The following is a 27,367-nucleotide window of genomic DNA, read 5'->3' as shown; positions in this document are numbered from 1 at the left end:
CCACATATACTTTATAGAAGCTAGGTCTAAAGAGTAGGGGGGGCAGTCTATTAGTAGGATATCATAATCGTTAAGCCACTTTTTAACGTTTCTGGATCGGTATAAGGGGGCGCCGTTATACTAATATATCCTATATAAAAGACGATCTTCTATAAATCGTAGGATGTACAGATAGATACATTTAACGTATTTATCCCCGTTAACGTCTTTATATTCCTTAGACCAGATATAGCAGGGCCTTTTTATACGCTCTATAATAAAGCCCTAGCATATCTAACCCTCGGGGTTCCGATATAGTAGCAGGAAGTCTTTAGGACGTTCTATATTATAGACTATTACTTATTACTTCTAGAGCGGATTATTTATAGCCTAGGTGTTATTAGCTATTATAATAGAGTTATTAATCTAATTGTCGGGTGTTAAGAAAAGCTTTAGTATATCTATAGCGAAGGATAGGCGCTTACGTCTATATTCTTCCGCGAGATAGATCTTATATAGGCGGATACGGTATAAGTACCTAAGATCTTTTCTCGTAGACTATATAGCCGTATCGCTATATAAGGAGAGACTAGGTATAATAAAGCGTAGGTCGCGTTATATATATATACGGTAGTACTAGTCTTTCTAAATCTACTCGTATATCTGATATCGTAGAGGCGTGCTACTTTTCTTCCTCCGGGTACTAAACCTCTAAGGCATGGCCGCTTTAGCCTAGTAGACGTACTAGACTTAATGTTCGTGACTCTCTAGCTAATAGTCTAAGATATTATAGCTGCTATACGGCTATAGCTCTAGCCTACTATACGTTAAAGCCCCCGAAGCGTTAGCCTTAAGTCTTTAGAGAGCTCCTTAGAACGTCTTTACGGGGCTTCCGCCTATAAAATTAGTAGGAGGACTTTTTGACTAGCGGCTTCAATATAACGGTTATTAACCCGGTTCAATTATTCGGTATAGAGAGAGGTAGGAGGTTAAGGAATACTTGCGTTCCTATATAGCGTAGCTCTACTAAGGGAGTCATCGATAATAGGAAGCCGCCGAAGCTATAAAAGAGATATTAAAGGGCGTTAAATCTTGATATCTTCCGCGTTAGCGTTAGCTAAACACAGAGAAAGCAGGGCAGTATTAGCGGCTATATTAGAAAGAGCTTCTTTTAAAAATTCTAACGGTGGCTTTAAAATACAGATTAGTATAAAACTAGTGAAGTTATAGTAAGTTAAAGTTAAAGGCTTTCGTGGTATATCGTAAGGAATCTAGTCATGGCTTGAATCAGCGTGATATTAGCCTCGTTACTCCTAGTAGGGATATTTAGATTTATATCTCTTTATATAAAATAAGTGGAAAATTACAGATTAGCAGTGTAATCCAATAATCGATTAAGACGTAGGGCTAAGTTTCGAGCTAACGTTTCTAATCTCTGGAGAGGTGTACTGGCGTAGATATAACCTGACCTGACTAATGCTGTAGCCTTTGCTTCTTATCCGACCATTGCTCGCTAAGCTAGCAGGAATAGTCGGGTAAGGTCCACGGGAAAATAATAAAGGGGAATTAAATCCCTACTATAATAGTGACTAAGGTATAGGGAATCACACTTATAACCAGGTCACGTGATATATCAGCACCCTTCCGCCCGTTAACCTCACCCGACCGTTACTGCTGGCTTGGCGAGCAATGGTCGGGCGAGAAGCAAAGGCCAGAGGAAGGGTCAGGTCAGGTGAACTTTACGCTAGCAGGGGGCAATGGTGAGTTGAGCTGCAACCTCCTCTCGGGCGGGCCGGGCATGGCTACCTACCCAAGGTAAGGTAGTAATGGTTCCTGGTCACGCAGCCTAAGGTAATTCAAAGTCGGTAACACGAATTGGATGCGGAGTACAACGTACGTACTCTTCCCCTCTCCCCTCAGTCCCCAAAACGACATACTCTATCCACCTATCCCGTCCTTCGTACTCTCCTTCGACTTCGAGGGGAGATTCGACTCTCCCCAGTCGCCGGTGACACACGACACAGGAACATTCCAAGAGTCAAGGGCCGGAAAATAGGCGACTCTGATGGACGTTGAGATGACCTCCGACGGCCAGCCGAACAATTCGCCCCCAGATGCAGGGCTTTCTCATCCGCCCGCATCAGCCCAAGGACAGGGCACTGGTATCCCTAACACTACCGGGCAAATGAGCTTCAGGAGGTTTGCAGCGCCGCCCCCGTCCCAGTTTCAATAAAGCTGTCCTTTCATTACAGCTGTATTTACTGATGAGCATATTTGTCCGAATTAAGACAACGAGCATCTAGAGCATGTGAGGTACGTCGCTTCGGTCCAATTCTAGCTCCTTCTTGCGCTTGATCTCGTCCCGTCCCTGGGATACCGCGACTCCTTTTGCACCTGGCTTACATAGAGGCATTACGGCGTCTCGCATCGTCCCCCCCTGGCGACCACTGGCGCATCACATATGTCTCGTGAATGAAGGTCGCGAGCCATGGGCTAACTCTTCACTCGCACAGACTTGCCATGCAAGGAAGGTAATGACTACCCGCCAAAGAGACCTTCCCCACTGGTCCCTGACAGCCAACTGCGTTTGCAGGTCCGGTGTGATGCGGCGAGCCTCGGCGTTCCCTGCACCAACTGCGCCGCCTTCCAGATCGAATGTCGCATTCCCATCCCCAAGAGAAAGAAAGCCCACAGTTCTACTGGGGCCAGAGACTCAGATAGGTCTGTCACCATTGTGCGCCCTTTCGTCCGGATTACTTCTGGAGTGTTGACCGCGAGCTGATTCTTGGTTTCTTGTCATAGCGACAGAGGGGATGCGACCACTTCCATCGCAGCCCTTCCGGCTACCGAGGGGATATCCCCACGGCCCGTCAGCACGAGCGCCAACCTCGACAACAAAGGATTTACCTCTCAGACACCGGACCTGTACCACTCGAGCGATGGTAACCCTCCCACCCAGAGCGAATCCCAGACGAGGAAGGAAGAGATGGACAGCGATAACTACCTTAAATTGGTCATGAAGCCGAAATTCACACGTGCACCCATCACGGACGCTGGTAGGGTGGCTTTCCTGGGTGAATCCTCCAACCTGACGCTTCTCGTACACGATCGTCAGGGCACGACTGATGTCGTTCACTATCCTCTCCCGGAGAGCGTGAGGGGCTCGAGAGCTAGGTTAACTGAGCTCGACCACGTTGAAATTGACATCCTTCAGCAGCGGGGCGCCTTCCTCCTGCCCCCGCGTTCCCTCTGCGATGAACTTATCGATTCCTACTTCAAGTGGGTCCACCCGATCGTGCCCGTCATCAACCGCACCCAGTTCATGAGACAGTACCGGGACCCAAAGAATCCGCCATCGCTGCTCTTACTCCAGGCCATCCTTCTGGCTGGGTCTCGCGTCTGCACCAACCCGCAACTCATGGACGCAAACGGCTCCACCACACCAGCAGCCCTCACATTTTACAAAAGAGCGAAGGCTCTATACGACGCCAACTATGAAGACGATAGGGTCACCATCGTGCAGTCACTGCTTCTCATGGGATGGTACTGGGAGGGGCCGGAAGACGTGACCAAGAACGTCTTTTATTGGACACGAGTCGCTGCCATTGTCGCTCAAGGGTCCGGGATGCATCGCAGCGTTGAGCAGTCGCAGCTCAGCCGGTCGGACAAGCGTTTGTGGAAACGGATCTGGTGGACTCTGTTCACTCGTGACCGATCCGTCGCCGTCGCCCTTGGCCGTCCTGTCCAGATCAACCTGGACGACTCGGACGTTGAGATGCTCACAGAAGATGACTTCATTGAGGACGAGGCCGATCGTCCCAGCGAGTACCCCCCAGATCTAGTTCACGTGCAGTTTTTCATGCAATATGTGAAGCTCTGTGAAATCATGGGCTTAGTCTTGTCACAACAATACTCGGTGGCGTCTAAGGGTCGGCAACGGAATGCCATTGATCTCACACACAGTGACATGGCTTTGGCAGATTGGCTGCAAAACTGTCCCAAGATAGTTTATTGGGAGGTGGCGCGACATCATTTCTGGTCGGCACTGCTGCATTCCAACTACTATACGACCTTGTGTCTACTGCACAGAGCTCACATGCCACCGAGCGGAGCGTCGGCAGGGTTTCCCGATAACTCGCCCTACCCTTCACGGAATATTGCGTTCCAGGCGGCCGCAATGATAACGTCCATCATTGAGAACCTCGCAGTGCACAAAGAGTTGCGATACTGTCCGGCTTTTGTCGTTTACAGCCTATTCTCGGCCCTCATCATGCATGTTTACCAAATGCGGTCTCCAGTCCCATCCATCCAGCAAGTGACCCAGGACAGGTTACGCACATGCATGCAAGCATTGAAAGATGTTTCGCGGGTATGGCTGGTGGGAAAGATGGTTTATACTCTTTTCGAGTACATCATTGGTAATAAGGTGTTGGAGGAGCGCTTGCAGAAAGCAGGAGGGAAGAGGCACAAAAAAGCCCACCAGCAGCAACAACATCCGCACCAACAGCAACAGCAACAACATCCACAACAGCAGCAGCAACAACAACAACGGCAAGATTGGACCAAGCGCAAGTATGATGATATGGTCATCGATTTCAGTGTTAATCAACCAACACCACAAGAATCATACGAACGGTCCCGTCCGCAGACCCCGACTCACCCCATGAGGACCGAGACAGGCGGAAGTTCGCATGCCATGCCACCACCAGCGCTGTCCCCTAACCATCGTCCAAGCACAGATACCTTTATGGGAGGGACCTCCTCACACCCCCAAACTCGCCCAACAACACCGTTCAATCCATCATTCTCCGTCTCGGCCACAACGCCAGATCTGTATCTTGTGACTCGCAATTCTCCTAATATCTCCCAAGCGCTGTGGGAGAATTTTCAACCCGACCAACTATTTCCTGACAGCGCTGGCATGCCGGTCATGCCACAATTTTCGCCACCCCAAAGTCAGCAAAGTGCGGAACCAACCCTGGCGACACAACTTCAGATTCCCGACTCGCACCAAGCGCAACAACAACAAGGCCTAGGGGACCAAGGGCCCCGCTATTCACAACATTCCGACAGTGAGAATGGCCTGGGTGGCAATTCCGCCCAGGGTCAACCGATATTGCAGCCTGGCACCATGGGAGCCTTTCAACACCAGGGGCAGAGCAACTTATGGCAGCAGCCCCAGCCCCAATTTGACAGACTGGCCCCGGATAGTCAGAGCCCGAGCGACAGCTGGAGCACCGGATCCGTTCAGGGGCAGCCGGTGCCCAATACGTTGAATGTCGAAGACTGGTGAGTCGCTTCGAGAAGATCACTACACTATCTGCCACACATAGCCTCTTAAGACTGACTGAAACGCGGTGTTGCCTAGGTTTCAATTTTTTGGCATCAACAATGGTGATTTAGCCGGGATGAATCTTGATCTGAATGCTAATCATTAGGACGCAGTCCACTTACTGTTGTTCGCCTTCAGGATGGTTGCTTTTTTCTGTACAACTCCAGTCTATAGATATATGAAGTACAGCGAGCGTGTATTTAGGAGTCGAAGCAATCGGCAGGCGTCCGGTGGGAGGTTGATACAGATACAGCTCTACGATTTGTTTGAGGAGTTGGGAGGGACCCCAAAAGAGATCACGGGGGAATAGATCTTCCTACCATTCATTTCTGACGAGAACTTCGGAGATTGAAATACGCGACGAGTCGATTTTTATAGGAAAGTGCGATCTGCAACTATGTTCCCGGATTGTCTTCCTCGCCAACGCAACAAGTTCCAGAACCTGAGTAGCTAAGCTGGCTGGTAGAGCAACACTTGTTTCAGTGCTTTGTGTGGTATAGATTACCTGTACGAAAACCTCTAAATCCTCCACGCTAACGCCGTCATCCCATGCTTGGAGAATGTGTGAATGATGAAAGATAACAAGCCATAATGATACCACCGCGTCTAGCCCCAGAACAGGCGGCCGCCTAAATGGTATAATTGACCAACAACAACAACACCAACACCAACACCAACACCAGGCAAGAAGAACTCGGGCTTTCCTCTCACGGAACATATTGCAAACTTATTTTGACTTGTGCTCCTTGTATCCGTAGGCATCGCCGTTGTGTCTGCCTTTCGACAACAAATTTTGGCCCGCGGTCGGCCCACCGGAAGGAAACGGCGGCCTTTCCGAGTGCACAAGGCCCGGGCCGACCGCCGAGCCTGTTGGCCTTCCATCATCGCTAAGAGTATCGGCCAGCTCTATGAGGTCTGCGCCCTCCACCTGACTCGTGCTGCGGCTGTTCCAGTTCGATTGCGTAGAGGATGCACCCTGCCTTTTTGCAAAGGCACTGCGTAGCCATGTTTCTACTTGGGCTGCAGCCCGATCTAGCCCGGATCCCTGTCTTGAAGTCGAGTCCAAGTCGTGACCTTCGTCGAAGGGACTCTCCACAATGGTCGCAGAATTGTCGCGCTCGTCGGGCTTCCCAAACCCGAAATTGGCAGTCTCTGATCCCATGACAGATATCGAGGGAAGTGACTCGGAGATGGCGATAGCGGGGAGATGGCGCTTGGCCCAAGCATTCAAGGGGTCCGATTCGGGGCCTGGCGAGCGCACATTCCTCCCCATGGAACCAACCCCTCCCGGCCGGCGCATCCAAAGAGGTCGGCCATCAGCGCCGGTACTGCTAACTCGACTCCTGGAAGACCCAGAAGGGGACTGCCGGTGGGGATCCGGTTTCCTCTGACGTCTGCCAGACAGCGTGCTGTCACGGCCTGGACTGCCGCCCAAAGCATCGGCGGCGCCGGGGGCATCCAGGGACTGCCTTGGGGTTGAGACAGTTGATGTCGTATGCAAGCTCTTTTTTCGTCTCGGCGGGGGGCAGGCTATCGTCTTCTTCGCGATCCGGGCGATCTCGACTGGCTCGGAATGTGAATCCAGGGTGACCCATCGAACATGCGTCCATGGTCTCTCATCAAGTTCGTCGAGCCTCGCTGAATCCTCCGACTGAGTTTCATGAGGCAGGCCATACCAGTCGGTAGACTTCGATGATTGTGCTGACTTGTTAGGCTGCTGGTCGCGCAAATCCGGCTCAGTGCGAGTGGATGGCTCAACCGCTTTGTTGGCTTGATTGGGCGGCGGGGATGGGCGGCCGCGGATATCGCATGCGTCGACTGGGAGGGCCAGCCATGTGCGAATCTGTATATCCCTCGACCAAAGACCGTTGAGCATTCTAAATGCGTCCTCGCGACATCTGTACTTCAGGATAATGCCGGCGTACGTATCAGTCGCTTTAACGTGATGGATGTAGACCAGCTTATCCTCGGGTGACTCCTGGGCGACTGCATTGTTGCTGAGATCGTCCGACTTCCTCCTCTTGTAATTGTGCCTAATGTCCAGACCATCATCGACTCCCTTGCGGTATTCCAAGACACTTGCTGTTGTGTCGGCCGTGGGCAACGCATTTCTCTCGGCAGCGTTCTTTGCAAAAAATCCTCCAATATCCAGCTGCATGTTCACAGTTGACCTCGAAGCCCAGGAACCTATTTGATCCCGGAAGGATGAACTAGAATCGTCCCCCCGTGGTCTGGGCTTGGCGCCGTGACCGTTCACATGTGCTGTGCTGCTATCATGGGATAGAAGCGAAGATGCAAGCCCTTGGAGGGACGACCAGCCGTGTACTAACGAATTTTCAATGAGGCCCAGTGTGTTGTTCTCTCGTGATCCGGAATCACGGTCGAAATGCGGGTTGCTCACCGACCTCGACTCGCCCGCGCCAGCCGGGCGCCGCGCAGCAGCGATGGGGCTTGGGGTGCGACTCGGTGCAGCACTGAGAGGAGGGGACAGGGATGAGGAGCTTCGTGCAATTGGACGAGCATCGTCCTTGTTATCGGCGCTGATGGCATGGCGGGCGCGAGGGCGGACAGCATTGGAAGCCGTGTCGTGACGGGAAGCAAGGGCTGACGAGCCAATACGTGTCGTCGGCTGGCCTGAGTCTGTCATGGTCAGAGCAGGAGCGAAATCCAGCTCTTCGTCGGAGGACGGTCGGGCATCAGCACGCGGTGAGCACCATGAATCGGGTTGCGACGTTCATTGGGATGGAGCTTGGATGGATGAAGACGGTGAGGAGCCGTTGTGGCGGCGGCGGCGGCGGTGATAACAGGCGATGGCCCGCCAGCTCAGTTGCGGGTACTAAAAGCACAGGTTTCTCGAAAAATGAACGCAAAAATTCCACGGCAGCGAGATGCTTCAGGTCTAAAAGAATGGGGTGTCATTTATGCAAGAGAATACCAATAGTAGGAGGCTGACAATAATGAGGACTGAACGGTGGGGGACGGGACCAAGCTCAGGGGAACATGGATGGGATACGGACAGATGTGGGATGATCCGTAGGTAGTTCCCTACCTTAGCCAGTGGACCACAGGCCTCTTAACGCGATTTTCATACCCAGGTAACTTCAAAATACTAGAAATATATATATATAGACTAGTATAAAATATAGTCTTCATCACGAGTGTATAAGTCTTATAATACTATGGGATAGAGCTTATAAGATAATATATTGCTATTAGAAATTTATAAAAGTTCTCTGTAACTAGTTACAAATATATTGTTTTAATATATATTATAATATTAGTAAAAGTAAGTAGTAGATATCTTAAAAATAAGCTTTTACTTGAATTTAAATTATTTACCTATTTTAGTATTATGTAAGTATGATTATGTAGCTAGTAATTATGAAAACTAAACTACTAGCGTAACTATATATAATTGTCTACTATATTATCCGAGAGGAAAAGATACTAATAGAGCTAAGGAGACCTAGACTGCTATCGCGGCGAGGGCCCCCGCGGTAGTACCACTACAGGACCCGGCCTCCCCTAAAATAAGAGAGCTATTATTCCGACTATAGTTCGGTTACAGACCTATATTTATAACTAATTAGAAGATAGGACTTAGCTTACTACTATCTTTATACTACTCCAAGCCTATTATTAACTCTACCACGTAGTATTATGATCGTTGTCTATTAATCCATTAATTTATTAATCTATTAATCAACGCTACGATAGCGCTTCTACCGCCTATCTTCTTTGCCCTAGACTATAAAGATTCTGACGATCTTTTACTATCCGTAAATAATGACGTAAAGAAATACGACTACGCTATTATAATCCGTCGATCCTCTAATAAAGATAAAAGCGGCCGATACTAATAGAAGGAGCATTACTATAATCGTGGAGGTAGAGGAGCTTTTAATACTATGATCAGCCTTAATCGAACTGATAAACTGATCAGTTAACTATAATAGTGATAGGAGTAGTACTTAGATATTCGAGTAATAGGTAGATAGGGAGCTGGATTGTCTAATATGATCTTAATTAGTAGAATTTAACTAAAAAGTATAATAACGGGTATTAATCCGAGCTACTAATATTATCTTTACTACTGGCTTTGATTAATTAAAGGAGTTAAATTAGCTCTTATATAAAAGGCTTGAAAACGACGTTATAGTTGTTTATAATCGTTATAATCGACTATACGTAGTTATATATAGAAGATAGAATTCCGAGAAAGAAATTTGTGTGTCTACAACCGAACTATAGTCGAAATAACGGCTTCCTACTATCTAACCCCTGAAAAAACGTACAATACGTATTTGCGGGGCTTGGATAAACCAATGGTATCACGACAATGAGTACAACTAGATACATTAAGAGGTAGGAACTTTCTATAGGTTTAGATGTACTAAAACAGGGGGAATCAGTACTCTCTGAAACCACCTTATAGCTCCTTAATATATTAAATAGTAACTAATAGCTGTACGAACTACTTCCTACATAGTGCGTATATATATATCTAGTAAATAAATTCTTTCTTTTATAAAATAGCTATAGATAGATTCTACATTAACCTAAAGATATCTTATAATAGTATTGAAATTTGTTTTCGTATTAGTGCTATTAGTACAGGTACGTACCTCGAACCTTTTTAAACTTCCTAAAAGGGTAGTTTACGAAGTACCACTTTATATGTTTTTTCAGAGGTTATATAGGAAGTCGGAATAACGGCTCTCTAAAATAATATTCGCTCGGCACTACTAAGAACTTATAAGGAACTAAGTGGCACTATGGATTAGCACTATGTAGAATCGGAGATACGCTCGGGACCGCCGAGCATTCGAGGAGAGTAGATCGCCACTTTAGCGTAGAGGGAGAAAAGTCTCCCCTGTTCCTCCTCAAGTTAAAGTCTCTATGAAAGACGACTGTTAAGCTATAATAGTGTTATCCGTTATAGTTCACCTTTTCCTTGGTATTATAGCCTATTCTTTAACAGAACTAGGTATCTAGTATAGAGACTTCCTCGAAGACTAGCCTTTGTAAGCTAGATGTCCTAAAGGGATTGTCTAAGCCGTGAATACTACGACTACCTAATATAATACCGTAGTAGTACAGAAGCAACCTAGTATTAATATCTTTTCCTTTTTATTTTATTTTATTACGCGTATATAGCCCTAAAGCTACAGCGTGGCACCTATTGCCTTAAAGGCTATAGGCTAAGTAGAAGCTATATACAGTGAATAATAGTGATAGATAAAGGAAATTCTCCGAAATAATCTATCTAATACCCTATATAACAGGTAAAAGCCAAAGCAGGATAAACTAGACTATAAAACTCGGGGTTTACGCCCTATATAACTCTGCTAAAGGTATTTTAGTAGCTAAAAGATAGGTCTATAAGGGCTGTATACTTCTTTTAGTACCGAATAATAGCGGTAGAGATACCGGTAGGCCTGCTAGGGCTTCCCGCAGGGCTCTATATTCTTTTGTATAAAAAGGGCTAGAAAGAATAAGGTCGGCTATATCCTATACCGGGGAGCCGGGATAGGGATAGCGATCGTTAGTCTAATTCTAGGTGCTTTTTAGTGGGTTTTTAGGTATTCGAAGCCGGTGTTTAACTAAATACAAGCTGACTTAAGCTACTTAGGGTCTTATATTAGTAGTGGTTTCCAGGAAAAACGGAGGTTATCGTGGACTAAGCGCCTATAAGGGCGGCCTAAGCACACAGATTTAAGTCTTTTTTCCGCCTCCTCTTTCTCGTTCTATAGGGTTTTCTAATCTCGAACTAGGGCCTTATTTACCCGGCGTTTTAGGTGGCTAAGGGGAAGGAATTTAACGGACCTCGTAACTTTTTCAGGGTCTAACGCCCGTTTAGCCACTATCTCCGCTAGTCCGTTCCTTTCTATCTCTACGTGCGAGGGGCACCACGATATAGAAACCGAAATACCTAGTTATCTAAGGGGTAAAATAAAGTCTTTAGCTTCTATAGCCCACTATAAGGTGCGCTAAACCTTCTAAATAGCCGTCTATAGATCGCTAAAAATATAGCCCTTTAGGGGCCTAGGTAACTGCTCTAGGGCAGTCTAAAGAGCCTATAGAATAGCGTATAATTCAGCGTTAGCGACTTCAGCCGAGGGGTCTATAGTGGCCCTATACTAATGTCGAGTTAAAACCCATATTGTCACTCTTAACGCGTTCAAACGCGTTATTCTTCCTATAACCCTCTATCTTCAAGCAGTCATAATAATACGAGTTTAATAGCCATAGACTCCTAAATAGTATTATTCGCCTTTTAAACGAATAAGGATTATATCCGTAGTCGAAATAGAGCTAACGTATCGCGAGGTCGCGCGCACGATAGGCGTATCCCTAGAGTCTATTAATAGGATATATAAGCGATACTAAGAGCAGAAATCAGCTAAGTCACTACTATAGCCTAGCCGGCTATATTACCTTACTAATCGCGATATAAGGTACCTCCTTCGATTCGTTAGGCAAAACCCTTTTATTTCGTGTAAGGAACTTAAGGTCTAGGCGCGCCTTACCTATTCTATAGAGATAATTATTATTATTATTTATTACTCTGCTCTCGCTTAGCTAAGCTAGGCTAGCCACCTAGGCAATAGTCCTTGTCTAATTCTCGAGGGGAAACCGTTAATAGATAAAAACCCCTACGCCCTTATTATATAAGCAGTTCTATTATACGTGGCCGCTACGGTATCGCTCCGCGGCCCTATGTTTATCGCTATTCGAAAACCGGATCTTACCTCCGGGCTAGTAGCTAATAGGGGTCGGCTAGATAGTTTAGTAGGTATTATATTGGGTCGCACGCGTCCTCGGTACGCTATCGCTATAGTTACTCGCCGCCGTCCTTTCCTTTATTCTGGATCCAGTAAGGTTATTCACCCCTCGCCGCGGCACCCTTTATACCCTCCCTCTTTTTCTTTTATTAGGGGGGGGGGGCGCGCCTACCCTTCTTACTATTAGCGTTATAGTATCGTGATAGGATAGCTACGTAGCCTATAACTATATCTGCTATAAGCGGATTATCGTCGAACCGTTTACTAAGCTACTCCTATTTAGCGTATAGTAGAAGGCCTTTAGGGTTTAGCTTAGCGAGGTAAACTCGTTTCTTTATACGCTATAGGCCGATTAGGAAAGGTAGGTCCGCTATATTCTATACCTTGTAAGGAATAATATATTCGATAATAAAGTGGGGAACCTACCCGGCTACCGCGACCGGGGGGGCCATTGTATATCCGCGCTATCGGATAAGCCTAAAACGCTATTTACCGTATATAAAGATATCCTTATAATACCTTAGCTAGTTATTGTATAAACGTTTAGTAAAGCTTTTATAGCCTATAATCCAGATCTAGTCTTTACTTACCCGGGTTATCTACTACTTCGCCGTGGGCGGTACGGTATATCCTTATTACGGGCGTTTAGTGCCTAATAGGCCGCTCGTGGCGGTTATAGCGCTAGCTATATTACCGGCGGCGGCTAGGGCGTATACAGAAATCTAGAGTCCGGCCAGAATATCCGCGGTGCGGCGGTCTCTAGGTATAGGCTAAACCTAGGCGGAGCTAAGATAGTTAAGGATTTACTTAGCGTGGGGAATAATATACCCCGGGTAGTTAGATATCTTATTAAAAAAGTCCCTATTATCTATTTACTTAGCGTGACGGAGCTATATAATCTCTACTAGCTTATTAACTAGGAGCGCTAGTTTCTATAGTCTTGGTATTATTATAGCAGGGATAGTAATATTACCGGCGGAGCGTGTAGGAGTATTACCGCCGAGTATTAAAGGAATATTACCGGTATAATAGGGTATAGGTAATCTGGCTAGCGTGACTATTACGCTTAGGCGGCGGTTAAAGGGGGGATTAAGTAAGAAACGACTGTTAGGGCCTTAAGGGGCGTTCCGGCGAGCTATTTCCATAAGGTACTCGTCGAATATTTAACTTAGCTAGGGCTACTACTATACGTTAAGGTTATTTTAGAGGAGAAATAGAGGCTAAGGGTAAATAGATATAAGCTACTTAGCTTTACCTATTATAATATAATAACCGGCCTCTCCGTATAGTACGAATACTATACGACGTAGCCCGCGGTTACGAGGATTATCGTAACCGGCCGTGACGGCTTATTAGCGGTAGTCTTAGACAATATCCGCGTTATTCTTACGCTACATAATAACGCTTTACTAACCGATAGGAGGCCTTTAACTAGTAAGCTTTTATTACCCTATTAAGTAATTACCCGGAAGTAGCCTTCGAAGGTAAAGCCTTCGCCTATCTTACCCCTCCCGAAATATTTCTCGAATTTATCCTTATACTCTAAGTCTCTAGACCTTAATTTATCCGAGGGGTATTAGGCGATAAACAAACAACCTATTTATACTATTAAAGGATACTTAGCAACGCGTCCTTAAACGAAATATAAAATGAGTGTATACTTAATATAATAAGGAAATAACAGGGGGATAGCCTTTATATAGTATAAGGGGAGTTTACTCGAGCGAATAGGGGGAAGAAAATATTATAAGGCTTTTAGGGAATATAGTCTAACGGATAGAGGAGGGATAGTTATTATTATAATAGTCCTGCCGAGAATTTTATAACCACGGTTATAAGCGGTCTAGCTAATCTAGTAGAATAACGCGGTTTAGCGTGCCGGTGATATACCTACTATTTATAGATTAGATAATAACCCTCGCGCTTTCCGCCCGAGCTTAAGGCCGTTTGCTATACGTAAATAGCGCGTAGTTACCTCGGGTGACTCAGGTTCTTTATTTAATACCTGATAAGGCTATGAGGCTATACTAGAGCCTTTTAAAGGTTCTTTGCCTCGAGTCTTCTTTAACCTATCGGTTTTTTTAGTATTTCCTGCCTATAGTATACTCGGAGCCTCCGCTTTCTTTAAGGCTATCCTTGGATTAACTAAGGTCTTTATCCTTCCTTAAAGGCGTTTATTAGCTCCTATGTCTTTATAGCTTCTTCCGATGTCTAAATATTCCGGTAAACTAGCTATTCTTCTATTATACTAAGTACTTAATCCGTGGCTAATTACGTCCCTCGCGTGTTATCTAATTTTACGGTGATTATATAGGTCTTGCTATTAGCCGGTAGTAATTAAACCTTAGCTACATAATAACGTCCGGAAGAAGTCTAAGAGGAATTTATCGGTGATAGCTAAGAAAGTCTAATACTCCTATAGATAGTCTATAAATTAATATCCCTAAGTATTTACCCCGGGCGATAAAAGCCCTGCGTTCCGCGGGCGTCCTTTAACGGGGAATAGTAACCGGTAACGCCGTATAGTGGCTACTTAATAACCGTGGGCGGTAATAGTATTTATAATAGGAAGGAGAGAAAGGAAAGGAAAGAAGGGAAAGGGAAGAAGGGAAAGGAAATAAGTACACCGCTAGGTAATAATAAGGAGCGAATAATAAGGGTTATAGGGAACTAAATAGGATAGTAAGCGCTAAGGGAAACGGGATAGAATAGAATAGCGAGCGCTTAGGCGAATAGAATACAATAGGAAAGAAAAAAAAAAGGAAAAGGAAAGGAAATAAGAGGCGTCTACGTTATAAAACGACGGAGATATATTTAGGGTAGATAGAACCACGATATTCGCCTAGGGAATAGGTCCGTGTTCGGATCCTTGGCCGGTAGTAAGGCGAGGAACCTAGGGTAGAGATCTCTACCGTCTAACCGTCCGGGAATACCACGGCCTTCCACGGCGTTTAGAAGTCCGATAAGAGCTTAAGGTCCTAGTCGGAAATAATAGCCACGGCGGTGTATATACTATAGTCCGTGGATAGGTATAGGGGCTATAGTAAACTTATCGGCGGTCGAAGGCGAGTCTACTATAGGGAAGCCCTCCCTCTAATAGGGAGGATAAGCCGATAGGGCCTCGGGTATAGGGATTCGTCTTTAGTACGGATACTAGTTTACGCTCTTCCTCTTAGGGTTATTACGCCGCTAGCCTTAGTTATTCTTAGTATATTTAGCCATTTTAGTTAGTTAGCCCGCGCTAGGAGGAAAACGTTCTCCGCGAAATACGGGTAAAGGGAAGATTACGGTAAGGGGAGGTTAGCTCCCTTTATACTACGCAGGAAAAGGGGGGAAAAATTATCGAGCGGCTTAGTACTATAGTAGAAGGGGGGGTTATTAGAAGGTATTAGAGCTCGGAATCAATTCACGGTAAGTACTAGTATATAGGTTAGTATAGTCGCTATTCTACGCCTTAGCTAGCGACCGTGGACTCCTAGTACTATACGCCTAGACCTATTAAAGGGGAGGCGATTATTAGGGAGTTAGCGTACCTCGTGGTTCTATCAGGACTCGGGTTCTATAAAGGACGCTAGTATATAGGATAGTATAGTTACTATCCTACGCCTTTTAGCGATTATTATAAACGGTTAGCATTAGTATAGGTCGGTATAATCGTCTACACCGACTAGTAATTATTAGGAAGGTTATCGCGGTATCGGAGCTCGGGTTCCACGGTGGGTGCTAGTACAGGTTAGTATGGTCACTATTCCTACGCTTAACTAACGACCGTGGGTTTCTTTATCACTCCACGTCTAAAACCATTAAAGGGGAGGCGTTTTCGCCTAGCGCGAGTAGTCGTATCTGCCGGTATACTACGTGCCTATTTAGTCTTAGTAGACTTAGTTCGCGATAGCGACCGCTAGTATACTACGTGTCTATTTAGTTTTAGGATATATAGTCTACGCCAGGCGGCGGTATACGAACCTTACCTGAAAGCTTAGTTACTACTATTTAATAAGCCCTATCTAGGTAAATCCCTGGCTAGCTAGTACTATTGGACCTAGGGCTTGTAGGGTTTAAAAGGGTGACCTTTACTCTAGTATATAAGAGTAGAATAAAGATATCTTGACTAAACTAAGGGGCGAAGGGCGCCGGGGATATATATCCTTAGCGGGCCCGGACTATCTATCTTCCGGTTCCTATACGGACGTATAATTCCAGCTCTATCCGGACGTATAGCTCCGGCCTAAACGAGCGGATAGCTTAGGCACTATACGTGTATATAGTGCCTACCCATCGTGGTCGAATCACCGCGGGACTTGGTCGGACTCTATTAAGCCTAGAAGGACTTTAACCTCTTATATGCCCCCCTAGCTTACCATTATGTAATTATAGTCGACCGGCCCCCTTATAATACTAGGACATATCGACTTAGTATTAAGAAACCTAATTAAGGGCCTTATAACTCTAGCCGATAAGGCTATACTATATTACTGCAGGGGTACCCCTAGACTCGTATTTACCCCTTAGTAGAACGCGGAGCTTACCGCTTTTACCTAGGAAATAAGGCGCCTTTACTATAGATATATATCTGGGAAGTCCCAGAGCCTATAGGATAAGTTCTAAGAAGCGGAGAGGCGCTAAGATAAGGCCGTGGTGGTAACGAAGCGGCTATACTAATAGTACCTACTCTATATAACCGAGAAGAACAATAACCTTCTCTAGCAATTATGGAAATAGATATAAACTAAAGGGGGAGTACCACTAAACCCCTTATCGATACCGCTATTACTCTAAGATAGGATTAATAACCTAGCCACTATATACGTACAGAGAGCCGAAGTCCTTAACCCCCCCTTGTCCTTGCTGCCCTTAAGCCCCTAAGCGCGGAATTTCCCCTGAGATAGGATATCCGCCACGATATTACTATAATAGATATATAGGAGCGCCTTAAGAAGACTAAACCCTAAGCGGTACTAAGGCCTAATAGGCTCTTAGCAGGGCTCCTAAAAGTATATAGAACCCCCTTATACTAAAGACTAAACAGTATCTTTATAGCGTGCCTTAAAGTAGGCTATTACCCGAAATAGTACCACTACGCTACTATAGTAATCCTTAAGAAAACAGGTCGGCCGCCGGCCGAGTATAAGATAGTAAAGGGCTAATAACGATATTACTCCTTAGTATAATAGGTAAGGTCCTTAAGGGGATACTAGCTAAGTATATTACTATTATAGCGGAGGAGTATCGGATCCTCCTAGAGGGATAAATAAGTAACCGGACTAGGCGAAGTATAAAGATACTAGTATAAAAAGTCATAAAGGCTATAAGGGTAAGCTAGATTTATAGTAGCACCGCTTCGATACTTTAACTAGATATTAAAGGCGTCTTTAATACTATCCTTTACTCTCGCCTCCTTAAGGTACTTAAAACGAAAGGCTTCCTCTAATAGGTTATTACCCTAATTAGTAGCTTCCTCTAAGACTTCATAGCTTAGCTATTACTTAATAGCGAAATAGCCCCCCTATAATACCTTTATAGGGGTATAGTATAAGACTCCCCGATCTCTCCTATTCTTTTTATTCTCTATATCTCTACCCTTTATAAACAGCTAGAAAGAGTCCTTAAAACGATAGTAGTAGGTTTTACTAATAACACGAATATTATTACCTTTAGCAGGATAAAGGTATAGACACGGTACCGCCTTGCTACCGCGTAGCGAACCTACATAAATTAGGAGATAACGAGCGGACTATAATTCGAACTAGCTAAGTATATCTATATCCCCTTAACGAAGTCACGCTAACCCTCTTTTACCCCGCTCCCCCTTAGCGTTACTTTAGTACCGTTAACGGAGGCGATATGGCTTTTAGGCATTTAGCTTCATAGGAAACTTAACTTCCGACGATATACTAAAAAGATAAAAAGCTAACTAGCTACCGAAACATACGCCCTTTTAAGGCTTAGCGCGGTAGCGTAGGGGTATAGCTTTAAAGATATAAAAAGACTATACCTTATAATAATAAGACTAGTCCTTACTTATTACGCCTTAACTGTTTATAAGATAAAGGCCGGCCCCCGGTATAGCCCTATAGCGGCACTTATAGCGGTATAGAACCGATACCTCCGACTAGTAGCCGGAGCCTATAAGACTATACCGGTTAGGGTCCTTGCAAATAAGACCTTTATCTCCCCCCCTAATCTATACCTCTTAAGCCTAAGTACCCGGAATATTCTTCGGATATAAGAAAAAGGGACCGAAGATAAGATATTAGCCGGAGTATACGCTATAGTAAAAGCCTTAGCGATACCGAATCGGTATTATAGGACCTATACTACCCTCGCGTAGATAACCTAACTTACCGCCCTAATAGCCTAGGCCAGAACCTCGCCCCCGAGGATAGCCTTTATAAGGGAATAGGGTTACGCCTAAGTGGAAGCATAGCGGCCTTATACCTACGCCGTAGCGGTACTAAGCCGCCCCCCGATATAACGCTCCCTCCGGAAATATAAAGAACTCCTTAACCGATAAAGCTCTATACTTACCTAGATTAGACTAGAAAATCTAGGCCTATACGCTTTCTTAGCTAAAGTAAGGGTACTGGAATTCCTAATAACATAGTATCCTTATAACGATAAAGGGGTAGAAATAGCAGAGTATATAATACTTTAGTACTAGGATATAAGCGAGGATAAGCGTAAAGAGCTTTTCTGATATGCCGGAAGACTATACGCACGGATGGTCCTTGCGCGCCGGGCACTATATGAACGTATAGAGCCTATTAACTAGTACCTAAACGAACGTTTAGGGACCGGACTAAGATTCCTAAACGCGCGTATAGCCCCGAATATTAGGAATAGACCGGTCGTATAGAGAAATAGATAGTCCGGGGCTCGCCGAGGATATATTCCCGGTAGGCTCGCCTTTAGATTAGTAGAGGATATCTTTATTACACCCTATTTTCTATACCAAAAGGTAGTTATTCCGAACCCTTAAAGCCCTAGGTCTGATAGTACTGGCTGGCTAGAGATATACCTGGATAGGGTATATTAAATAATAGTAACTAAGCTTTTAAACGAGGTTCGCGTACCGCCGCTTAACGCGAAACGATATATCCTACGACTATATAGATATATAGTATACTAATAGAATTATACAATTACTAGCGTACCGGGCGAAGACGCCTCTCCTTTACTAGACTAAGGCGTGGAGTATATAAGAACCACGGCCTACTATTTATACGTAGGATCGGCGATTATACTAACTCTACTAAACCAAAAATCCGCCGTAGAACCTAAAACTCCGCTATTATAACCGATATAAACCTCCTTAACGACTATCTTTATCCGCGAAGCGCTAAAAGCGCGAAAAATCTTATTAAGTTCTTAGATAATTTCCCGGACCCTATCGCTAATCTCCTTATGCCCGAAAATATAGCTGTACTTAATATAGTTAGGAGGGCCGTATACGCCTCAGGGATAGCCGGCGCGAGCGGCCTAACCTTAAAAGGAAGAATGTCGTAATCGGAGTCTATATCCGATATATCCTACCTAAAGAAATAGATCCGAAGACCGGATAACTTCGTAGACGCCTTCGAAAAATAGCGTAATAGAGAACCTACTTATAAGGAGATCCTAGCAGGTATAGGAGAAGCCCGCGATATTAAGGGGAAATAACCTATATAACTGTTTACTATTAGTCCCGCTCCTTATACAGGCGAGCTAGATCCCGAGGCTAATCTAATCGACTATATTAGAGGGAGCCTTACTAGTATTAGCCTTACTAATACTAGCCTTACTAGTGTTAGCTCTATTAGTACTAGCTTTACTCTATCTAGCTCCGCCTAGCTTAATATAATAGGGCTTAGGATATAAGAGCTAGGTAATTAGCATTACCTTAAGATTATAGGAGAGCTAGGGGAACTGTTATTCACTATAATAAAGCTTACCTCGCTCCTTATCCGTCCTATTATAAAGTCCACGGATAAGAAGCCTATAATTAAGGAGGAAGAACTAATATACTCCTTAAATAAATCCTCCTTATACTAATCGTCTGTATTCTACGTATCTCCTACTAAGACAATTATTCGCTATTCGAACGCTATAGAACGCTAAACGTCTAACGCCCTTAGCCGGGCCTTTTTAGCTAATTACCCGGTTAACTCCGAGAGTATAGTATTTAGGGCTCCCGGACCTAGCTATTAAAATATTCGCTAAAGTATTAGACTACCGGATAAAACGCCCCCCCCTCCTCCGGCGCTTACTTAGCCCCCTCTTATAGGCGGAGACTAAACGTATATATACCAATCGGACCTACTAGCTATTATCGGCGAACTCTGGCGCGGATTATAGTTATAGTAACCCTAGGTTTATTTTAAGACGGATAACCTTAGATACTTCGACTTACCGGAATACTTTACCGTTACCTAGGATATCTATACGGAAGGTACTAAGCTAGTCTTCCTTAACGTGTTCCGTTTTACGGATATTATAAAGTAGTATACCGGGATAAGCCCCGGGTATAGCGAAGCCTTTACCCGCGGTATCTCCTACTACCCACTAAGTAAAGCCTTTAAATAGCCAATAACTATAAACCCTAGACTCCGCGAATAGTATAATAAGAACGCTACCCTAAAGAACTAGAAGGATAGTTTAAAGAGCCGGTTCCGGCTCCTACGCGAAAAAGCTACGTACCGATTATATAGGGAAAAGTATATCCTAAAAAACGTTATAAACCGCTATAATATCCGTGTATTCGCTAATAGGGTCGCCTTACTCGCGAAGGCTACTAATAAACCCTAGGGAAAGCTCTTATCTATTATTTAGGATAAGCTTAACGCTAACCTAGCCGTAACTATAGTCCGACCGGGACCTAAGGTAAAGTTAGCCGACTTCCTAAATTCCCTAGTAAACCTAATACTAGGATAGTACCGGAACTATACTTAAGGAGTTTAAAAGTATTATATTAGCCGATATAGCCTCCCTAAACCGGACCGTGGAATATATAGCGCTCTATTACCTATTATAGTAGTTTAGTAACCCGCGCCGCGATATTACGACTAACGCTCTAATCTAACGCCTAAGCGCCGCCGTATACCGTAACCTAACCGCTATTCCCTTAATCCTAGCTAGCTCCGTCGCTGAAGCGAGAATCGCGCGCTACCTACGCTAAACGCTAACTGTTATATTAGGATTAAACCAAACCCCCCCCCCCCCGGTCCCCCCGGAAAGAACTTATGCGACGGCTATCGTTTATCCCGTCCTTAATAGCGGCGACGATAAGGCCCTTCTATAACTAAATAGCTATGTTATAGCCCGCAGTAAGAATATTATTATAATAATGACTATTATACCTAAAGTAAAAGGCGCACTTAGCGGAATCGGCACTAAAATACCGATAGGACTTAAAGCGTATAGTCGATATCTTACTACTAGAACTAGTCTTAGCTAGTTAGCTAGTATAGCGAGAGTAAGGGTCTTTAAGGGTTAAGCCCCCGGAAGCCCCTTCCCTAATATCCACCACCTCTTAATAACAGGTAAAGGATAATAACGATGCTATAATTATCGTAGTCTTACGCTTCTTAGAAGTATTACTAGCTACTAGCTCTAATACAATCCGTTTATTATTAGTATTATTATTAGTCTCCTTAGGAGGTATAATAGCGGTTAAGGAAGCTATATAGGATAGTTAGTAAAGCTATATAAGTTAGTCTTCCCCCTAGGATAGAGATATATTAAAAGCATACTTATAAGATAATAGGAAATATCGGGAAAATAAGGGCACTATAATATATTAATAACTATTACGCCCTGCTTCTATAAGGAAAACACTATAAGAGTTAACTTACAGAATAGAGCGGACATCGATAAAATCGAAAATCGGAGGCGTAAAGAAGAAGGAACACGAAAGAGAATAGAGTTATAGCGGCGTTAAGGAAGATATGCCCCTAGAAGGGTATATAATCACCGTTCCTGCCTATAAAGAAGGTATAGTGGTAAAAGGGGTATAAGAAGGAAGGAGATATATTTCTATTTTTAGATATATTATATAACGGCGCCGGTTCTTTATATAGATTAAGGGGATATCGGCGCCGGTTCTTTTTATAGATTAAAGGGATATCGGCGCTCTTTCTTTATACGGATTAAAGGGAGGCCGATACTAGCTATAGTATAGGAGCGAGGGATTAAGGATAGGACTATAAAAGGACTATAATAGGGCCGTGTATAGGATTAATAATAGAAGGACGGTGGGAATATAGGCCGACGCCGGGTATAATCGGGAAAAGTAGTCCTATCCGGTACTAGCCGCTCTTAAGGATAGGAGTACTCCGGGGGAGGTTACCCTATTAGGTGCCCCTGCCTAGGAGATAAAGGCCGGGTATACGACGGGACTATAACGGGTTCCCGTATAGATAAGACCGGGCTCCTATCTTATCGTGGCCACGGCTACCCTAGGCTAATACTGCTATATAGAGCTATAGCCTAGGTTTAGGCGTAGATATCCGTTTACGATATCTGTTTAACTATACTAGCTTTAGCCTAGGAGTATATAGTGCTTATATAGTGCCCCCTCCTTAGTATAGAGAGGGCAGCAAATATTCTGATTCTTTAGGACCACCTACGTTCGGACTAGCCGTGACCACTACTTAATCCACGTCTATTCTCTTTTAGACCCTCTCGCTACTACCTTCTCACTCGTTATAACTACCTATCTAATAGACTAACTATAGGCTTTAACTAACTAGAGGAATAGCCTATTAATATCCTATTAGCCGCGGACTTTCTAGGTTAGCTACCCCTAAGTAGCGTACTAAGCTTTACTATGCTAGCTAAAGTAACTAAGCGGACCGCGTTAAGCCCGGCCGGTCCTAGTCCAACCCCCGCTAAGTAAATAGCTATAGAAGGCTTTAAGAAAAAGATACTCCTAGACGTAGTTAAGAACTATAGTATTAGACTATAGGATAATAAGGAGCTACCGTCCTTTAATTCGATAAGTGCCGGTACGTAGACTCTAGTACTCAAACGCTAACACGGCTATAAAATAATACTTTCTATCCTAGCGGGATATTAGCTTTACGGCTTTATTAGGGATATTATAGCCCCGAGTACTAGGTAAAACGTTATAGAATTTACCTAAGTTATATGCTACCTTCGCTTAGGAAGGGCGTTTCCCCTAGCTCCCCCAGGAGTTAATCGGTAGCTATTACCGGCTTACCTTAACTAGCTTACTAAGCGTGGTACCGCTAACCGCGAGCTTTCCCTTTATACCGTGCTCGCGTATGCGGCTCTTTAACGCTAGTATACTAAGTATAGCATGTCCGGACCGATAGTATTCGCCGATCTTAACCCCGGACGCCTTAACGGGCTAACGAATAAGATAACGGTATAGAACGTGGCTATTATTCTAAAGGCTAATCTTAACTAGTAGGGTTTCTCCAATAAGATTAAGCTGGCTACCTAGGATAACGATAACTATAAGGTTACTATTCTATAGCAACTTTATAGCTAGGTATAATAGCTTACTAGGCTAGATTACCTTTACTAGGGGTAATATCGATAGGATAGTATAGGTTTTTCTTTCTTTAGTCTGTTATTTACTTTTATTAGGCGTACTAGGATTGTACTAGGGTATATAGTAAGAAAGGACGCTATAGTATCGGTATATTTAATTTGATTTTCTTCTTTTTTCTTCGCTCGACTAGATAATATATAATAATAGCGGCGGTCGCTATTAAGGCACCGCCGCGTAAGGATATATTTTCTTTCCGTCCTCCGTAACTATACTACGGTTTACTAGTCTAACCGTAAGGCGCCTTAAGTAAGGCTATCGTAGTTACCGGGGACAACCCGCGGGATATAGGGCTTTATCGCCCGGGGCATTTAATACGCCCTAGATTCTACTGGGAACGCCAGGGCGTACCACGGGCATACTATAGTATAAGCTATAGCACGCACATAGTATACTATAAGTACCTTTAGCGTATACTATAGCTTCCCTGGGTTATACCCGGGTTCCTATATATAGGAGCCGAGGATTCTACGGGGTTTACCCGTGGAATACTCTAGTCCTAAGGGCAGGCCCCCCTAGCTTAGAGAAGATATCTTTATTACACCTTATATTTTACAGTAAAGGTCACCCCTTTCAAAACCCTAGGATCCCTAGGTCTAATAGTACTGACTGGCTAGATATATGCCTGGTTAGGGCGTATTACCCTTCTTGGTCGTGGATATAACTTTTATAGATACTATCCCTTAGCTATATAATCGAGATCGTACAGTATTAATAACCGGTTAGTCGGTGATATATCTGCTATTATTAACCCGATAAGCTAAGTATATCTTATTATCTCTTTCTTAGTATATCCATGATATAATACCCCTCCGTGAAGCGTATATTCTTAGGCCGCTATTAGATAAAGTAGTAGGCTAGTAAATATAGTATGTATAGTGATCTATTAGAAGCTATATAGTATTTAGTTATTAAATAGTTATTAACGAATCATAGTATCCCTTTAGAGATAAGAGCCTATCGTGGATTAGTTGTTATTCTATGATAAAGTAACTAAAAGATATCTAGTTTAAAGTCCTTTATTAATTTATTCTCTTGACTAAGAGAATTATTTATATCTGCAAGGGTTACGGGGCTTTATTAGTTAGAGAGTCTATAAATAATAGTCTTTTAGTAACTATCGTATAGGTAATCAATACCTTAGCCTCCTTTATTCTATAAATATCCTACATCGGGCAGGTAAGTACTCTTTCCTATTACTTCATAAGATAAAATAGAAGGCACGGTGGCCTTATAGACTGTAGATATTATCCTATACCTTCTAAAATCTTATAATCCTTTTCCTATTTTTCTTACTATATTATAATAACCTTAGTTTTTAGATTATAGTAGGTAAGTTAAATATCGGCTATAATGCTATTAATCTTCTATTACCCTAAGCGGTAACAAAGATTAGTATCTTTATATCCCTCGGTTCTAATCTAGGCATTATATATACCGTTAATAGTTAGGTATTAGCTAGCGCCTATTAGGGATACCCCTAGTTATTTAATTTTCTTCTTATAATACTATAATTCTTTCTATAAGGCTTCCTTGTCTTCCCTATACTATTACCTTTATTAGAAGACCAACGATTTAATAGCTCGCCATTAATTCGTTAATATACCTCCTAAAGCGGCTCCAGAGAATACCGCCGTTACTAATACTAGTAGTAGTGCCCCAGTTATACCGGGTAGTAAGCGAAAGGCTAGTGGTGCCGTTTCAAGGGCCCCTAAGCGCGCGAAGACTACCGGTAGGTAGTGCTATTACTAGCAGCAGTACTAATAGTATAACCCTATTGCCGGCCGGTTCCTTAGGGGCTAATAATAATTCTATTACCTTTATTAATAACGCGCCTAAGACCGTCTTAACGTATACTCCACCTATAGCCCTTTTAATCGCGACCCTAACCGCTCCTTCTATTACTCCGGTAACGCTTAGTAGTTTAATAACTACCGCCCCTCGGCCCGTTATCCGTGGCGATATAAAGGATACTAACTATAGTAGGCCCTTACGCGACCCTTATAATTATTATGCCTAGTATTAGTATACTAAGACTAACTTTACCGTTATACCCGTTATTGTCCGGATATATTATTTTACTAAAAGTAGATTAACCCTTTATTAGTTCCTTAGCGACCGATAGCTAATATAACTATATTTATAAAATAGTCTACTAAATATAACTACTACTAGATATAAGGAACTAAGCCTTATGATAAGGTAAGTCCTATACCCCTTCCTTATTACGACCGCTCCGCGGCGACTAATAAGTCATAGTTACGTATAATACTCCTAAATTAGCTTAATTAATATAGAGTAATATTATACGAGTATTCGAGGAAAGCTGTAGCTTTATAACCGGTAAACGGCGGTTACTAATAAAGGCTTATGCTTAATTAGGAGCTCTTATATCGGATTGGAGCGAGACGCGTAATTAAATCCCTAAGGCTAAGCGGTTAGTTCGCCGGTAATATCAGGTTAAGGCTATTTTATAATTAAAAGCTTCGAAGGACCGTGATAATATCTTAAGCCGACTTTATACAGCTATTGTATAATAGGTTATAGCTATAGAGTAATAGGTTATCGAAAGCCGGACGACTAATAGCTTATTACGAGAATTAGTTTAAAGTAATAAGCATTTAGTTAATAAGCTAGCGGTTATCGTTAATTAATCTAATAGTAATAGTAATAAAACGGGGAGTAATAACTAAGGCGGCGGGTTAAATATAGGGGTTAGGTTAGATAATCTCTTAGCTAATATACCGGCTTAAAGAACTACTGTTTAGACGCGGTTAGTTCGGGGTTAGTTAGTTTAGGCCCCCCTTTTTCTATTTTCTTTATTACGTTAGTAATTCTTTATCTATAATCTTTTTTTTAGAGATAGTGGTAATAAGAGGCGTATTAAGTAATAGAACGAATAACCTTTTTATACGGAGATGAACTATAAGTCGACTAGCCCCTAATTCCGAACTAGTTACGTATTCTATAGTATTAGCTATTAAGAAAATCTTTCGGTAAATTCCTCTTAGGTTCCTATATATTTTCCTCGTAGCCGTAATCCGCTTACTTAATAAGGTACTACCGGCGATTACCGTTATAATAATAAACGAGGATATCTTTAATCTTATACTTATCTAAATCCTATAGTTCGATATATATATCCTTAGGAACCGGCGATTTCTTATCACGGGATCATTAGGGTTCTAATAAAGAAACCGGAAATACGTTTTAAATCTTTAATTTTAGTAGCAAATCTAGTTTATAACCTAAGCTTTACTAGCTAGTGACCTTCACGATATAGTAAGGTCCTAAGGACTTATCGGATAATTTACGATTAGGCCGTTATTAGCGAATATTGTTAGCGGGGAGTAGTATATATTTATCCTTAATAAAGCGTTTCTAAACACGGCCCTTATTATAATAATACTTATATATCGCCTTGGCCTTTTAAATCAGGGTATTTATTACTTCTCGGTTTACTAATGAATATCAAACTCGTTATTCTATAATAGCCGACTTAGACTCACCTTTTAGCTTAGATTATAACTTACATAGTCCGCGTAGGTTATAACCCTATAAGTAAGACGGCCGGTATATTATTTGTGTTTAAGTGCGAAGAGGTATTATAGACGAAGTAGGCGAGTAGAACCTTATCTACCTAGTTATTCTGCTTACATATATAAAATATATATAAGTAATATTTAAGGCTCTGGTTCTAGCGCTTATTTTAAACGTCCA

General features: G+C 43.4%; 2 protein-coding genes across 2 annotated transcripts; one reads left to right on the top strand and one right to left on the bottom strand.

Moving 5' to 3' along the window:
- The first annotated feature begins 1,964 nt into the window (after positions 1-1,964).
- Positions 1,965-5,745, top strand: SODALDRAFT_332907 (cutinase transcription factor 1 alpha). The gene is made up of 6 exons (XM_028611832.1): positions 1,965-2,178; positions 2,268-2,292; positions 2,493-2,510; positions 2,573-2,700; positions 2,782-5,268; positions 5,348-5,745. Exons 1-6 carry the CDS (start codon positions 2,057-2,059, stop codon positions 5,415-5,417), a joined length of 2,850 nt encoding a protein of 949 aa, XP_028467265.1. The 5' UTR covers positions 1,965-2,056; the 3' UTR covers positions 5,418-5,745.
- Positions 5,476-17,568, bottom strand: SODALDRAFT_378548 (hypothetical protein; the record flags this gene model as incomplete). The annotated part of the gene is made up of 5 exons (XM_028614992.1): positions 5,476-6,017; positions 6,049-7,940; positions 8,026-8,210; positions 8,265-8,275; positions 17,564-17,568. The coding sequence occupies 5 exons, from the start codon at positions 17,566-17,568 to the stop codon at positions 5,918-5,920; spliced, it is 2,193 nt and encodes a 730-aa protein (XP_028467264.1). The 3' UTR covers positions 5,476-5,917.
- Between the last annotated feature and the right edge of the window lie 9,799 nt (positions 17,569-27,367).

This window comes from Sodiomyces alkalinus (assembly GCF_003711515.1).
Source record: "Sodiomyces alkalinus F11 unplaced genomic scaffold SODALscaffold_4, whole genome shotgun sequence".
Taxonomy (NCBI): Eukaryota; Fungi; Ascomycota; class Sordariomycetes; order Glomerellales; family Plectosphaerellaceae; genus Sodiomyces; species Sodiomyces alkalinus.
This window is presented reverse-complemented; position numbering and strand designations above follow the sequence as displayed.